Here is a 14,212-nt window from a genome sequence, read left to right on the forward strand (position 1 = left end):
GCTTCTATTGAGTATCCAGTCATATTGAAACAATAAAGATCCAAGGAATTATATTCATAAATGAGAATTACATGTAAGTTCATGAAAAAATATGATATGAAAATATTTATTTAGACAAATATAAAGAAATTAGTAAAATAAGGATGCCCACTCTCTCTGAACACAATCACTGCTATACTCCTTTTTCATATAAATTTTCAAAATGTTGGCCTTCCTTTGGATATTTTCATAAATATTATTTATTGAACCAATTTATCTTCTTTCAGTGGCTATTTTTAATAATGATATCTTTATTTCAAATTGCGTATGTGTTTCTGTGTCTGTGTACATCTGTGTGTGTATGTGTGTGTGTTTGTGTACATTAGTGCCTGTACCTTTGGAGGTTGGAAGAGGGTGTTAAATGCCATGAAGATGGAATTAAAGTTGACTGTGAGCTGCCCAACTTATGTGCGTGCTAGGAACCAAACTCAGATCCTTTGTAAGAGCAGTATGCATTCTTCACCGAGGAGCCATCTCTAAGTTGCTGTGTTTAAAAAGAATTATATGCATTCTGAATTTAGTAGTTTGCACATATATCTTATATGAATACTCCATATGGCCATTTGATGCTTCATTTATTTTTGTAACAATCTTATATTCTCCTTAATATTGCGCTGTCTTAGGTCAAATGGGAAATGGCACATACCGGCTGTTCTGGATTTATCATGCAGGGTTTTCCTGATGTAATGTTTGGACTGGACTTACAAAGGCACAATTGGGAAAGTGCAGACATAGAAGCTGATATGGAAGAAACTTCAAAATTTTCCTAGCTTGATATGGGCTACATGCTGCACAGATGACATTAAGAAGGGACAGAAAAGAAAGAAGATGGAGAAATGAGTGGTTCCTAAGTTAGATATGATGCAGGCATGCCAGGCCTAAGGTTTCAGGAATCCACTTCCTCCCTTCATGCCTAAGCCATGCCCTACGATAGATGGAGCATGCCTGAGCCTCACAGGGGAAGGCTAGTGAGGAACATCTGGTCATCACCAGTCACATGACCATGTGGGTGTCAGGAGGCAGAGCCTCCCATGTGCAGTCACTGACTGACAGGCTGAGACAGAGACCTGCATCAGAATAAAAGGGCTGAGGGACAGGGCCCTTCCATCCTCTGTCCTCCCGAGATACCCACAGATCCTGTGCTGCCTATCATCTTGGTAAATGTCCATGGAAGGCAAGAGCAGAGACTTTTCCAGAGGGGTTGCCACACTAGGAGAGGAGCCTGGGAAGGGTCTCTCAGCCTAGAGGCCATATTGTTAGGTCATTAAATGTGGTGAAGAGTGAGGGTGAGACAATGGCGATATTGACAGACACAAGCCACAGCCTTGGTTCTGAGAGACACTGCAATGCTTGGAGCATTCTGTCTCTGGGGAGAACAAAGCACCTTTGGTGTGTGGAAACCCTCCGGATGGAACACTGAGCACAGACAACTGTGCATCCTGACAGGTTCGGGGTGGAGGTGGTCTGTGAAGAGACTGCTTCCCCTCACTTCTGAAGAAGAGCTGGAGTCAGGAAAAGGCAGTAGAGTCTCACTTTAGTGTGGGAAAGAAAGACAGTCCTGGTTCTGGACTGTCCACACACTTCTCTGGTGAACAGGGCCCTCCAGGATTATACCTTGCCAGCCTTATAGAAGGTGGTGGTTTAGATTTCTCTGAACTCTGACCTCACAACAGGACCTGGTTTTCTCAATTCAACCTTGAGCGGGTTTACATTCTTTTCAGGGATTCAGTTTACTTCCTTACCAATAATCTAGAAGTTCCTTGAAATACTGACCTAAAACTGAAATCACCTTTAAGCAATGATTACTATTTCCTTTTGCAACTAGTTCTCTCTGAAATAATCCATGTACTGGCACATCTATGAGGATTAATACTAGCAAACATTTTTACAATGTCAGTAGTTTTTCATCCAGTACAGTTGGATAGTAGGTGATATTATCTCACAGGCATGAGTTTCTGAGATTTCAGTCTTGATGAACATGATATGAGAGCATGAGTATATTAGAATTGAAATGAGTATAGATGGTGTTTCTATAATCTTCAGTGACACTTCTGGTCATCAGGATGGCCCAGGTAGCCACAATTTGACACATGTATTCTCTTGCAGCTTCTGCACACCCTCAGGCCAGGATGTCCTGCCAGCAGAGCCAGCAGCAATGCCAGCCCCCTCCCAAGTGTGCCCCCAAGTGCCCTCCCAAGTGCCAGACACCTAAATGCCCCCCAAAATGCCCTCCTAAGTGCCCCCCTGTGTCATCCTGCTGCAGCCTGGGGTCTGGTGGCTGTGGCTCTAGCTCTGGTGGCTGCTGTGGCTCCAGCTCCGGGGGCTGCTGCAGCTCTGGGGGTGGCGGCTGCTGCCTGAGCCACCACAGGCCCCGCAGATCTCTTCGTCGCCATCGTCACAGCTCTGGATGCTGTAGCAGCAGTGGCAGCAGTGGCTGCTGTGGCAGCAGTGGTGGCAGCAGTGGCTGCTGTGGAAGCAGCGGGGGTAGCAGTGGCTGCTGTGGCAGCAGTAGCAGCAGCTGTGGCAGTAGCCAGCAATCTGGCGGCTGCTGCTGACCTGGTTGAGGAAGACTTCAGACAAATGGTGCAGGAAGAAGTCCAGTTCAGAAGACCTGAAATTGCCTGCCAGTCCTGTCTTCTACGGCTGTCCTCCATCTTTGGCATGGAGATGATGAAATCTTCCTGTCCAAGATTCTTAATTAATACCCAGTTTTCAAGGTCCCTGTTCTATGTTGCCTAACTAACAATAAAAACTTCTCTCACACTTCCACCAGTTCTTGCTCATTTAAATTACCATCATCCCACAGATCAGCATTTGCAACTGGCCCTGGTGATACTGTTTGGGGTAGAAGTTTGGTTCAGGGCTTCAAGGTCATGTAACAGTCACTGCCCGGGGCTTGGATTGTGAACCCTTGGTCACCCTTTCCTGCACATAGAGGGGGTGGTCTAGTCTGAACATTGATAGTGACAGTTGTGGCTATGGCCACTTTCTAGGGTCAAAGGTTTTTGTTTAAATGATTTTTAACCATTACTGTATAATTATAAGAACTTTGATGGTATTTCTGACAGCCAATATGGAGTGATAACATTAGAACAAAGAATAAATTAAGTAACCATTTCAAGGAAAGCAGATAGCTATGATTAGATATTTATTGAAAGAAATGTGAGTCAGTCAGAACAATGATCCAGAACAAAGCGATCTCTCATTTGTCTTTTATTTAATTATGTGATAATCTTTCTCACACAAATAATTTTAATGTAAAATGGATAAACTTACAAGCCTATACTAGATACCAGGGGTTAACAAATTAGAAGTCCAATGGGAGAAATGGGCTGCAACTATTGGAGCTGTTGGCAAGTGAGTTGTCTATCATTCATGCCTAAATTCAGGCCATGTGAATGGATGTAGTGCTTTGGAACACTTGTTTTCATTTGAATGGCTGTGGGATATGTGTGGTTTTGCTTTCTTTTGAGATTTTTTATCTTGATTTGTCCTGTTCTTTCTCAGACATTAGCTTTTACTTTCATCTGATTATGATAAGAAATGATACTTTATATAATACCAACCCTTCAAAAGCTATTAAAACTTGCCTTTTGTTCTTCCATGAACAAAAGGCAGTGCTGAGGTAAATTTACATCAGTAAACACTATATGACAAAGGACATTCCAATGGGAGGAATAGGGGCATACTGTGGAAATACTGGACCAAATTGAGACCAAAAGTCAGCTGGGAAAACTCCAAATCTTATAACTCGAAGTCTGATGTCAAAGCTTTGCTGACAGTAGCTGCCCACTCCCTGTTTGTAGTTCTCCCTGGAAGACATCACACAGCTCTCACAGGTCCAATATCCTTTGGTCTCTAACACAATCCAGGCTTCACCTTCATATCTTCATGCAATGGACTCTCAGGGCCTCCATTCAAGGGCCTCCCCCACCACATGCCTGGTCTCAGAGGCTATCCTTAATCCTAGAGGAATATTTTACAACCCCTTTATTGCTTTATCTTTCATGACTCTAAAGCGAGAGCCACATGGCCAGTGATGCCCTTCCCTGAATCCCATTTGTATCAGTTTTCTTTTGTAGGTGTTTTCAGGCACAGAGATTTCCTTAGGATTTCATTTTTACAAATGGAAGCTTGGCTTGGTGGAGTCTAGCCCTAAGGGGTCAATTTCCTTTATCCCAGTAAGCATTATGGTTCTTAACTCTGTGAGTACAAGTGTCAACTCCAACACTAATTTCCTGCTGCTCTTTTTCTTTTGAAATATCATGTATTTATTTTTGTCCCACTTTCTCTTTTTTATTTTAAACCTGCATAAAAGTATTCACTAATAGCCACACAACAGTCACTATAAGGCTTCCCTGAAATCTTCTATTACAAAATTAGTCCCCCAAATTTCAATTTAGCCTCAGGCAGATTTTGAGGAAAAGGGAAGAAAATAGCCACGTTCTTTCCCACACTATCACAATAATGGCCTGTATCCAGCCCAGTTGCTAGTATTTTTCTTTTCTAACACCTCTTGATATGGGCTTTCATAATCCACATTGTTCTTAGCATTGTTGTCTTCCAAAATTCTACTAGGATGGTCTGTTAAGCCTTGATTCGAGCACTCAACAGATTTCCTACTCCAAATTCCCAAAGTCTTCCACAGTCTTCCAACAATCAGCATGGTCAGGTCTGTTACAGCAATATCCCACTCCTGCCTTAGTTACTTTTATACTGCTGTGAAGAGACGTCAAAATGGAAACTCATAGAAGAAAGAGTTTACTGGGGCTTACAGTTTCAGAAGGGGAGTCCATCATGGCATGGATTATGGCAGCAGGTAGGTAGACAAGGTACTAGAACAGTAGCTGAGAGCTTACATCTGATCTATAAGCAGGAAGCAGAGAGATCCATGTGGGAATGGCAGAAACTTTTAAAACCTCAAAGCTCACCCTCAATGACACTCCACCTTCATCAAAGCCAAATGTCCTAACATTTCCCAAACAGTTCCATCAGCTGCAGACCCAGTATTCATTCTCATTCAAATCAACAAGGCACGTGTCACCATGATTGACAATGTGAGTCAATCTCAGGAGCCCACATGATAGAAAGAAAGAACCAGTTCTTATACTTATATTCTGACTTCCACATGTTTGTCATGGCATCCAGACATTCCTTTCCCTCCAAAATAAATATAATAATGTAACTTTAAAAATGTACACAGCATGAACTATTGTAAATTATTTTCTAAATAATTTAAAGAAAATTAAGAGGCAAGATTTTGGAAACATTACACTTCTCTATTTTAAAATCAATTGCAAATCTAAAATAGTAAAGTCACTGAGGTACTAAGATATAGACATGCGTGCTAACTGGAAGAAGATAACAAGAAAATAGTACATCCTAACTGGAAGGAGTGGAATGAAACCCAGAGAGAAATCCTCATATACATGGCTAAATAAATGACTCTTAACCCAGCCTGCTAGGTCATTCACTGATGGAAACAATATTCGCAGAAGAATTGTGGAAAGTTCCATACCTATCTGTTCAACAATGAGGCTGGAACATCAAATATGCACAGAGTATGACCTAAGCCTAAGAACAAGATGTAAAGTGAAACCTTGGAATACCGAATTTGGCAGTGAATTCTCAGACTGAACACCAACATCATAGAAACAAATTTAAAACAGTATACCCTTTCTATATGAAAAAAAATCTTACTCAATATATCAGCAAACAGAATTAAAGGAAAGCTTTTGAGATGGGACTTAAATATGTGTGAATCAGACTTCTGACAACATGGTACTGTCCACAGTATGAAACAAACTTCTTCAACTCACCAAGAAAAAAAAGAGTAACTTGATTTAAAATACAGAAAGGGCTTGAATACATATTTTTCTAAAGAATATATTAAAAATGATGAGTAATCATATGAAATGCTTATTGTTGCTATTAGGTAAATGAAAATACACCCAAATACACACTTCAGGCTTGAGACTGGTTATTGTAAACAGCAGAGGTTGACAAGTTATTGATGAATATACAGAAAAATTAGAATCTTTATTCAAAGTATGGAACACAAAATGCAATAATCATTATGGAAAATAATATGACATCACCTGAAATGCAACAGCAGCCACATCAGAAGCAGAAAGTCCAATGAAAGCAGTACCATTAGGAGGTATTTGTTTACTGGTTTACAGTAAACAAATTGTTTACAGTAGCCTAAAGACTGGTGTGATTGAAATGCTCATTGATTAACAGTTTTATTAAAAGAGCTGGTATATACATACAATGTTATATTAAGTACTCTTAAATATATATATATACATATATATATGTATGTGTGTGTGTGTGTGTGTGTGTGTGTGTGTGTGTTAAAACATAGACCAAATAAGAACATGTTGTGCTAATTACCAGCAACCAAAAGAATGGTGCTGCGTTTTTCTAATCCCTGGAGATCTGGAGGTCAGTCAGACTTCTCTACAGCACCGGGTATACTCTCTATACCAGGCAGAAAATGTTCATTTATAGAAGCTGGATAGAGAAAGTAATTGAAAACTATTGATGAATGAGTATGCAATTTCAGTTTTGTAGAAAGATAAATATTATGCAGATTGAATATAAAACAATATGATTGTATACAACACATGGAGGTAAACTATTAAAATTGACTTGGGTGTTAAGTTTTGTGTGGTGTGTTTAACAGAATTTTTAGAAATGTAATGCTTTTTACAATTTGTTGAAAATGTTCAAAACTTATCTTGGTTTAACTACATGTGACATAGAAGAAACCATATCACTAACAGCAACCAAAAATAAAATTAAATTTTTCTTACTTCTGTCTGTAATGAGACTTCCTTTGTCCCATCAGCCAGATCCCAAATAATGGCCTGAAGACTTTTTATTAACTATGAAATCTCAGCCAAGAGCTTAGGCTTGTTCCTAACTAGTTCTTATAACTTAAACTAATGCATTTCTACCAATCTATGTCCTGTCACATGGCTCATGGCTGTTACCTTTCCTTCTACAAATACTGCTTCCTCTACCTCTGGCTTGAGACTCTGATTTTCGATTCCCAGAGTTCTCTTTCTTCCTGGAAGTCCTCCATTTAACTTCACACAGTGTACAAATATCCCACAACATCTGTGTGTTTATTAGTCTGCTTCTCTGTCTCTCCAGTGTGTGTGTGTCTGTTATTGTTAATACCTTCATGCTATGGCACAAATGTGAAGGTCAGAGGACAGCTCATAGGAGTTGGTTCTTCTTTCTACCATGTAGATCCAAGGGTAAGATTCAGATTGTCAGGCACTTTTAACCATGCAGCCCTCTTGCTTGCCCTAAATCATATAATTTTAGAGGGCAAGTGAGTAGATGTTGACGGTTCAGTGGTTAAAGTCTCTTGCAGAGGACACAGATTCAATTACCAAGGCCCACACTGTGATTCACAGCTTCTTGTAACAACAGTAACAGGGGATTCAATGTATTCTTCTAGCCTCTACAAACACCTGCCCTCTTGTGATATGCATACATATACTCAGAGACATGGACACATTAAATAAATATTTCAATAAGTTATAGATTTAAATGATTCTATATAAACTATCTGAATTTTCTTTAACAATATAAAATAACTGTTTTATTGTTTATGAATGACTCAAGCTCTTATAGATAATGCTGTTGGTCCTGTCTCCAGATCTCAGAAGAAACGTTTTTTTCAGTTTGAGTCAGTTCTAGTTATGGTTCAACAAATTTCTCTTATATTCAACAACAAGAAGGGAATTTTCCTGTAAAAAAGAGAACCATGTCACGCAGAGTCCCAGAAATCCAACGGTTGGCTGATCACAATGACTGTAGTGACCTTACTATAGTTAGGACAAGGATTAAACTCCAGTTTCCTGAAACAGACAGGGTGCTCCCGTACCACTCATACAACACTTATGCAGGTCATATGAAGACCTGGACATTATCCTACACACAAGCAGAGGTGCGGACCAGATGATATCTCAGCCTCCTCATCCTTAAAGTTGGAAGTTGAGATGAGCAGGCCTGCCATTGAATCCAGGAGTCAATTCCAGACCTCTCCCTGTTACTAAGCCTTTTGGAGTAACCTAACCAGAACAGACTTCACAGTTGGGGAGACAGTGGTAGGTCTTAATGTGATGTCATCACAATGCCTCACTCTGGCTGTCTCAGAGTGTGGGTTCCTATCGGGTGACTTGAATCACTAGGAGTAGCTGTTAATATGATGAAATATTACTGATAATGTCAGAGGATTTAAAAGTTTTAAAATAACCAAAGTATGCATCATTCTGTTTTGGATTAATGAAGACAAAATACAAAGCCCAGGATGGTTTGTCAAGCACTTATAGTAGTCTTATGCACATAACATGGTACATTAAAAAATAAAAATCAGGATTCAGGTGAGCATACGTGGTGGGAAGAGTGCGCAGCATGTGTTGCAGGTGAACACATTTATTACCAAGTATAGAAAATAAAATATTTCAGCTAAGATTATGCTTAAGGAGGATAGAAAATATCAATGTACAGGCAGAGCAAAAAGCCAAATTTCCACTTAAAATGTATGGAGTCCTTAATAGACCTTGAGCATATATTAGTATAAAGAGTGATTTATTTTTGATATGATATTAGAACAGAATAAAAATACTATAACAATTTGGCATCAGTATTTTGTCAGATGAATCTTGGCACCTGTAGATAATAGAGTCTCTGGGAAAATGTAGATAAGATGAAATGCAAAGATAACTAGACTGAAAAATAGATGATAGGCAAATAGATAATTGACAGATGACAGACAGAGAGATATATGGATCCATGAAGAATTACAGAGTATTATCTCAATAAGTCCTTAAGTAAGATAGATATAAACTCTCTCACATTTCCTTGGCACTCACCATGCTCATATGGCTTGAACATTATTCCCAAAGTCTTAGCCAATCCTTTATTCCCAAAGGCCTTTCTTTTGTTTCATTCTGACTTTGGTTTATAATCTCCCTGTGTTTGTTCAGCTTTTAGAGAACATCACAGTGTGACTGTTTCTGCAATCATTTTCCCTATATTATATCTTAACTATTTTCACTGAAATCCTAAAATTGGGGGTGTTCAAACAGTTGAAGAGCAGAGAATGATGGGAATCAGGGGGGATGAAGAGAATAGAGGGGACTAAAAACAACAGTTCAAACATATCCAAAGAATTAGTAAGGACTTTGTCAGGGAGGGAAGTGTCTCTTTTTGTCCATTTTGCCTCACATGGAATAATAAGAATACAGTGTCTCAAGGGTTTTGTTATCTTCTCATATGTAGACATTATCCCCTCCATTTCATATGAACCCCCAAATCTCAAACCATACACTAACACAGAGAGCAAAGATGTGTGTTCTGTTTATTTTAATGATTACTTTATTACTTCATATCTTACTAATGAAACATCTCAACCCTACCAGAAAACAAAACAAAACGAAACAAAAACAGTCATTTGAAAGCAAACACTTGGGGAAGGGAGAAATGTCCAGTGGTTAAGAGCATACTGCACCTACTGAGGACCGGAGTTGGGATTCCAACATCCTAACAGGTTTTAACCCCAGATCCAGGGGATCTGGCAACCTCTTGAAGCTGCCACTGACACCTGCATGCATATACACATCTTCACACAGACACACACAATGCATAGAACTACATCTGTAAAAACACATGGCTGTTCTCCTTTCTGCAGCACACTTGCTAACTCTGGAGCAATGGAGGCAACACTACCTTGGCCCATGAGCAAGACAATACAAAATTCATAAATCACTCCACCTAAAAATGTAAAATCCACTGACAAATAAGGAAGCCCATTTTCTCCATAAGGAAATACTGCTTTTAATTTTTAGTAGTACATATTAATTTTACAGAATGGGCAATCTCATAGCATTTCCCTACACAGGACTATTTAGGAAATATCCACTCATCTTCAATTATTACTTTAATTTTGTGTGTGTGTCTGTGTGTATCTCTCTGGTGTAGAGTGAGTGTACATGTGTCTGGTGGGTGTACATCCTATGTATTGTGAGGAGATCAGAGGTTGCATCAGGAATATCTTTCCTAACTTCTTCATTTGAGACATGGTTTTTAACAGAACCCGAAGCCTCCTATTTCAGGCAAACTATCTTGAAATTTGTTAGAAATCTGTCATAATCCATTTTCTCCAGTAGGCCTGATTATTATTTTCTAATACTTCATTAACTTTAATAAAATTCAACTAATTTTCATTAATATTTTTAACAGTAAAATTAAAAAGGGAACTAGGAAGACCAAAAATATTTCATAACACAAACTTAGCTAGCCCCCTCCCAGTCTAGGTCCATCATTCTGCATTTTGCTCCTGTAGATGTCTAACTAGGTGATACAACCATACAGATTGGAAGAGTACAGATAGCTACATAAGTAGCCAGGCTTTGCTACTGTAGTCTCATGCCATAGGCAGTAAATGAGACAGGGAAATGAGCAGGTCCAAAGGTTGATACTCTTCAAGTGTGTGAAGTTTAGGATGCCAGGAATCTCTTTCCTCCTTACCTCATGCCTGAACTATAATTCAGGCTTGAGCACTCCTGAATCCATGGAGGAAAGCTAGTGAGGAATATCTGGTCATCACCAGTCACATGACCATGTGGGTGACATGAGGCAGGGCCATTTATGCCAAGGCACTGTCTCACAGGCTGAGGCAAAGTCCAGGATCGGAATAAAAGGATTCAGGGACAGAGAACTTCCATCCAGTCCTCCTGAGGTGGCCAGGGATCTTGTGCTGCCCGTCATCTTGGTAAGTCTTCATTGGGAGGCAAGAGCATGGCTTGTGCCAGAGGAAGGCTGAGAGAAGAGCTGTAGAAAACGCTAGGCAGGACCACGGATCCTGGAGGCCATTTTAATAGAGGACTTAGGGTAGGCCAGAATGATGGGTAGTAGAGAAGGGTACATGCATGAGGTCCATGAGCAGTCAGGCTGCACATAACAAAGGGCTCCACAGAGTAACAGCTTCTTTTTAGAGTGAGTCTGTCATAACAGGACCCTGAAACACAGGTTAAGCACCTTAAACAAATTCCAAAGTGTTGCCCTGAAGCAGTTTTGGGCTAGCATTCAAGGACAAGATGGAGGTAGAGTAGGGTAGCAGGTGCTCCTTTTTAACTTGGAAAACCCACAAAGTTGAAGGTCTGGGATTATTCACATGCTTTCAAGAATGACTAGAATACACCAGCCCCACCATGGAGGTACCATCCTGTTGACATGACCTGAGCAGGTGGTGAATTGAGCATATGAGAAAGCTTGTCAGGGAACAGGGACAGGAATTCCTGGTCCTAGTCTGCAGGAAATGATGAGGTTTTCAGACTTCCCATTGAGGGAATCTGTTTACTGATCCAATACTAACTTGGGTTCTTTGCAGTAGTGCCTTGTATAATAAAATAATCTTTCAAGTTATGAGAGAGAAAGAGTGCTCTTTTTTTTTGTTTTGTTTTCGTTTTTCAAAACAGGGTTTCTCTGCATTGTTTTGGAGGCTGTCCTGGAACTCTCTCTGTAGACCAGGCTGGCCTCGAACTCAGAGATCCGCCTGCCTCTGCCTCCCGAGTGTAGGGATTAAAGGTGAGCGCCACCAATGCCCGGCGTGAGCGCTCTTTGTTTTAAGACACATTTTTCTTAGAAATGATGTATTAATTGGGTGATTTCAGTTTGAAGATATGTTTGGAATGGTCCCCATTGCCACATTTAAGTTTGTGATTCAGAGCCTTTTGTCATTCCATGCTGGACAGCAGATGCCAGTACTTACCTGACTGGCTTGGGTTTCTGATGTTCCCAAGACATGATGAGGAGGATGTGAGTGGATGAGTAGCTTAGAATTGAAATCACTAAAGATGTTTTTTCTATGATGAGGAGGATGTGAGAGGATGAGTAGCTTAGAATTGAAATCACTAAAGATGGTTTTTCTGATTACCATGGATGCTAAGGATGAAGGATGGGCAGGGTGACTGCAACAGTCTGGCACTGACTTTTCTTTGAATATTCCACAGTACCCCAGCACTCATCAGCTGAGATGTCCTGCCAGCAGAGCCAGCAGCAATGCCAGCCCCCTCCCAAGTGTGCCCCCAAGTGCCCTCCCAAGTGCCAGACACCAAAGTGTCCTCCTAAGTGCCCTCCTAAGTGCCCCCCTGTGTCATCCTGCTGCAGCCTAGGGTCTGGTGGCTGTGGCTCCAGCTCTGGTGGCTGCTGTGGCTCCAGCTCCGGAGGTTGCTGCAGCTCTGGGGGTGGCGGCTGCTGCCTGAGCCACCACAGGCCCCGCAGATCTCTTCGTCGCCATCGTCATAGCTCTGGATGCTGTAGCAGTGGTGGCGGCAGTGGGTGCTGTGGTAGCAGTGGTGGCAGCAGTGGGTGCTGTGGTAGCAGTGGTGGCAGCAGTGGCTGCTGTGGCAGCAGCGGGGGCAGCAGCTGTGGCAGTAGCCAACAGTCTGGGGGCTGCTGCTGACCCATTCCATTCTGTTCTCAAGCATGCGGCGCAGCAGGAAGCCATGTCCAGAACGCCAGTCCACAACTGCTACTCTCCTCTCCTCTGTCTCCCTGGTCCTTGGTTGTAAGATATTGAAAATCTGTATCAAATTCTGAATTTGCTCCAATGATTCAATGCCTTCTTCAGTATTTTGTGATAATAAAGTGTTCCTTATTGGTTCTACCAAAACTCTTGTTTGTCTTGGCCAAAATAACCCTCACACATTAGTTTTAACATCTGTGGCTCAGTGGTGCCTTGAATTGAAGTCTGTATCAGTAGTGTGATGTAATCAGTAATAAGGGTCACTCTATAGGGTCCAGGTAGTAAAGCATCTGTCATCTATTACTGTGCACACATGAGGGCAATCCAACAGTCATGCTCTGTTTAGGCTACTTTCCTTTTTCCTTTTATGGATATGGGTTTTCTCTGGTATCCCTAATTATCTTCTGTGCTTTAAAAGTATCTGCATTGGTACTCTACCACTTCACATGAAGTGAGAACAGATCAAAACCAGCTGCTCTTCATCTTGTGAAAGGTTAGATAAGCCAAGTGCCCATTATGCAACCAGGAAAGGACTTAAATATAACAGTGAAGACAAAAATACTCCTAGAAGAACACATTTTGTCAAAACTTTGAAATACTGGACTTTTCAGCAACTTATATGTAATGAATCTATGGTAACAACAACGAAAGTAGATTTCATGAACTAAAATAATGCTAAATTCTTCTATGGATGGCTGAACATAGCACACACAAAAAAATTACAGCCTTTGGCATAAGCACATGTCAGTCATATCTCACAAGGCAATTATCCAGAGTGTGTAATAAATTCCTTCAGCTCACTAAGATATAAGCAAACAACCTGATTTAAAACTTTGAAGAGACTCACATGTACATTTATCCCAAAAAAGACATGGGTAAAGTTTCACAGTATGATTATTAGACAAATAAAATCCACAATGAGATAGATATAACCTCTAAACCAAGAGTGTGGTCACGTTGAACACAACATGGTGTGACTGCTCATTAGGACTATGTAGAGAAATTGGTATCACTGTGCACTCTTTGGAATGCAAATGTCTATGAAAAATACATTTCCCTCAAACTTTTAACAGCATTAACTATGAACTAACAAGTTCACATCTCCACTCTATTGTCTGTCTGTCCATCTACATATCTACATATGCATTTGTGTGTGGATCTCTGTGTACATTTACAGAACATATGCCTGAGAACAGAACCTTAAAGAACTTTTTCTATACCAAGTTCACAGAAGCACTAGTTACAATAGCTGAAAGATGAAGGCCATTCAAAAGTACATTAATTAATAACTGTCTTTAAAATATTGTACTAGCATATTAAAGAATATTATATAACCTTCAGAATGCCAAGTATAATAGCTCCTACAATCATAGTCAGGAGGATCACTGATGGTGGATGTCATTCATATATGTTTCTATTATTGGTTGATGAATAACACACTGTTTGGCCAATAGCCAGGCAGGAAGGCTATAAGAGGAAGAAGTGAGGAGAGAGAGGGAGGCAGAAGAGAGACACCATGTGGCCACCAAAGAAATGGTCCAGGTATTCTCCAGTAAGCCAAGACGACATGAAAATACATAGATTAATAGTTATGGTTTAATAATTAAGAGAGAGCTAGCCAGT

The 14,212-nt window shown here is 40.5% G+C and overlaps 2 protein-coding genes across 2 annotated transcripts; both read left to right on the forward strand.

Moving 5' to 3' along the window:
- Positions 1–1,130: 1,130 nt before the first annotated feature.
- On the forward strand, positions 1,131–2,806 carry LOC101830623 (late cornified envelope protein 1C-like). Its single transcript, XM_005080318.2, has 2 exons — positions 1,131–1,196; positions 2,146–2,806. The coding sequence occupies exon 2, from the start codon at positions 2,169–2,171 to the stop codon at positions 2,592–2,594; it is 426 nt and encodes a 141-aa protein (XP_005080375.2). The 5' UTR covers positions 1,131–1,196; positions 2,146–2,168; the 3' UTR covers positions 2,595–2,806.
- A 7,937-nt stretch (positions 2,807–10,743) lies between these two features.
- On the forward strand, positions 10,744–12,736 carry LOC101835442 (late cornified envelope protein 1C). Its single transcript, XM_005080258.4, has 2 exons — positions 10,744–10,834; positions 12,075–12,736. Exon 2 carries the CDS (start codon positions 12,098–12,100, stop codon positions 12,524–12,526), a length of 429 nt encoding a protein of 142 aa, XP_005080315.1. The 5' UTR covers positions 10,744–10,834; positions 12,075–12,097; the 3' UTR covers positions 12,527–12,736.
- Positions 12,737–14,212: the final 1,476 nt, after the last annotated feature.

Source organism: Mesocricetus auratus, unplaced genomic scaffold (genome assembly GCF_017639785.1).
Source record: "Mesocricetus auratus isolate SY011 unplaced genomic scaffold, BCM_Maur_2.0 Super-Scaffold_100009, whole genome shotgun sequence".
NCBI classification, from domain to species: Eukaryota; Metazoa; Chordata; class Mammalia; order Rodentia; family Cricetidae; genus Mesocricetus; species Mesocricetus auratus.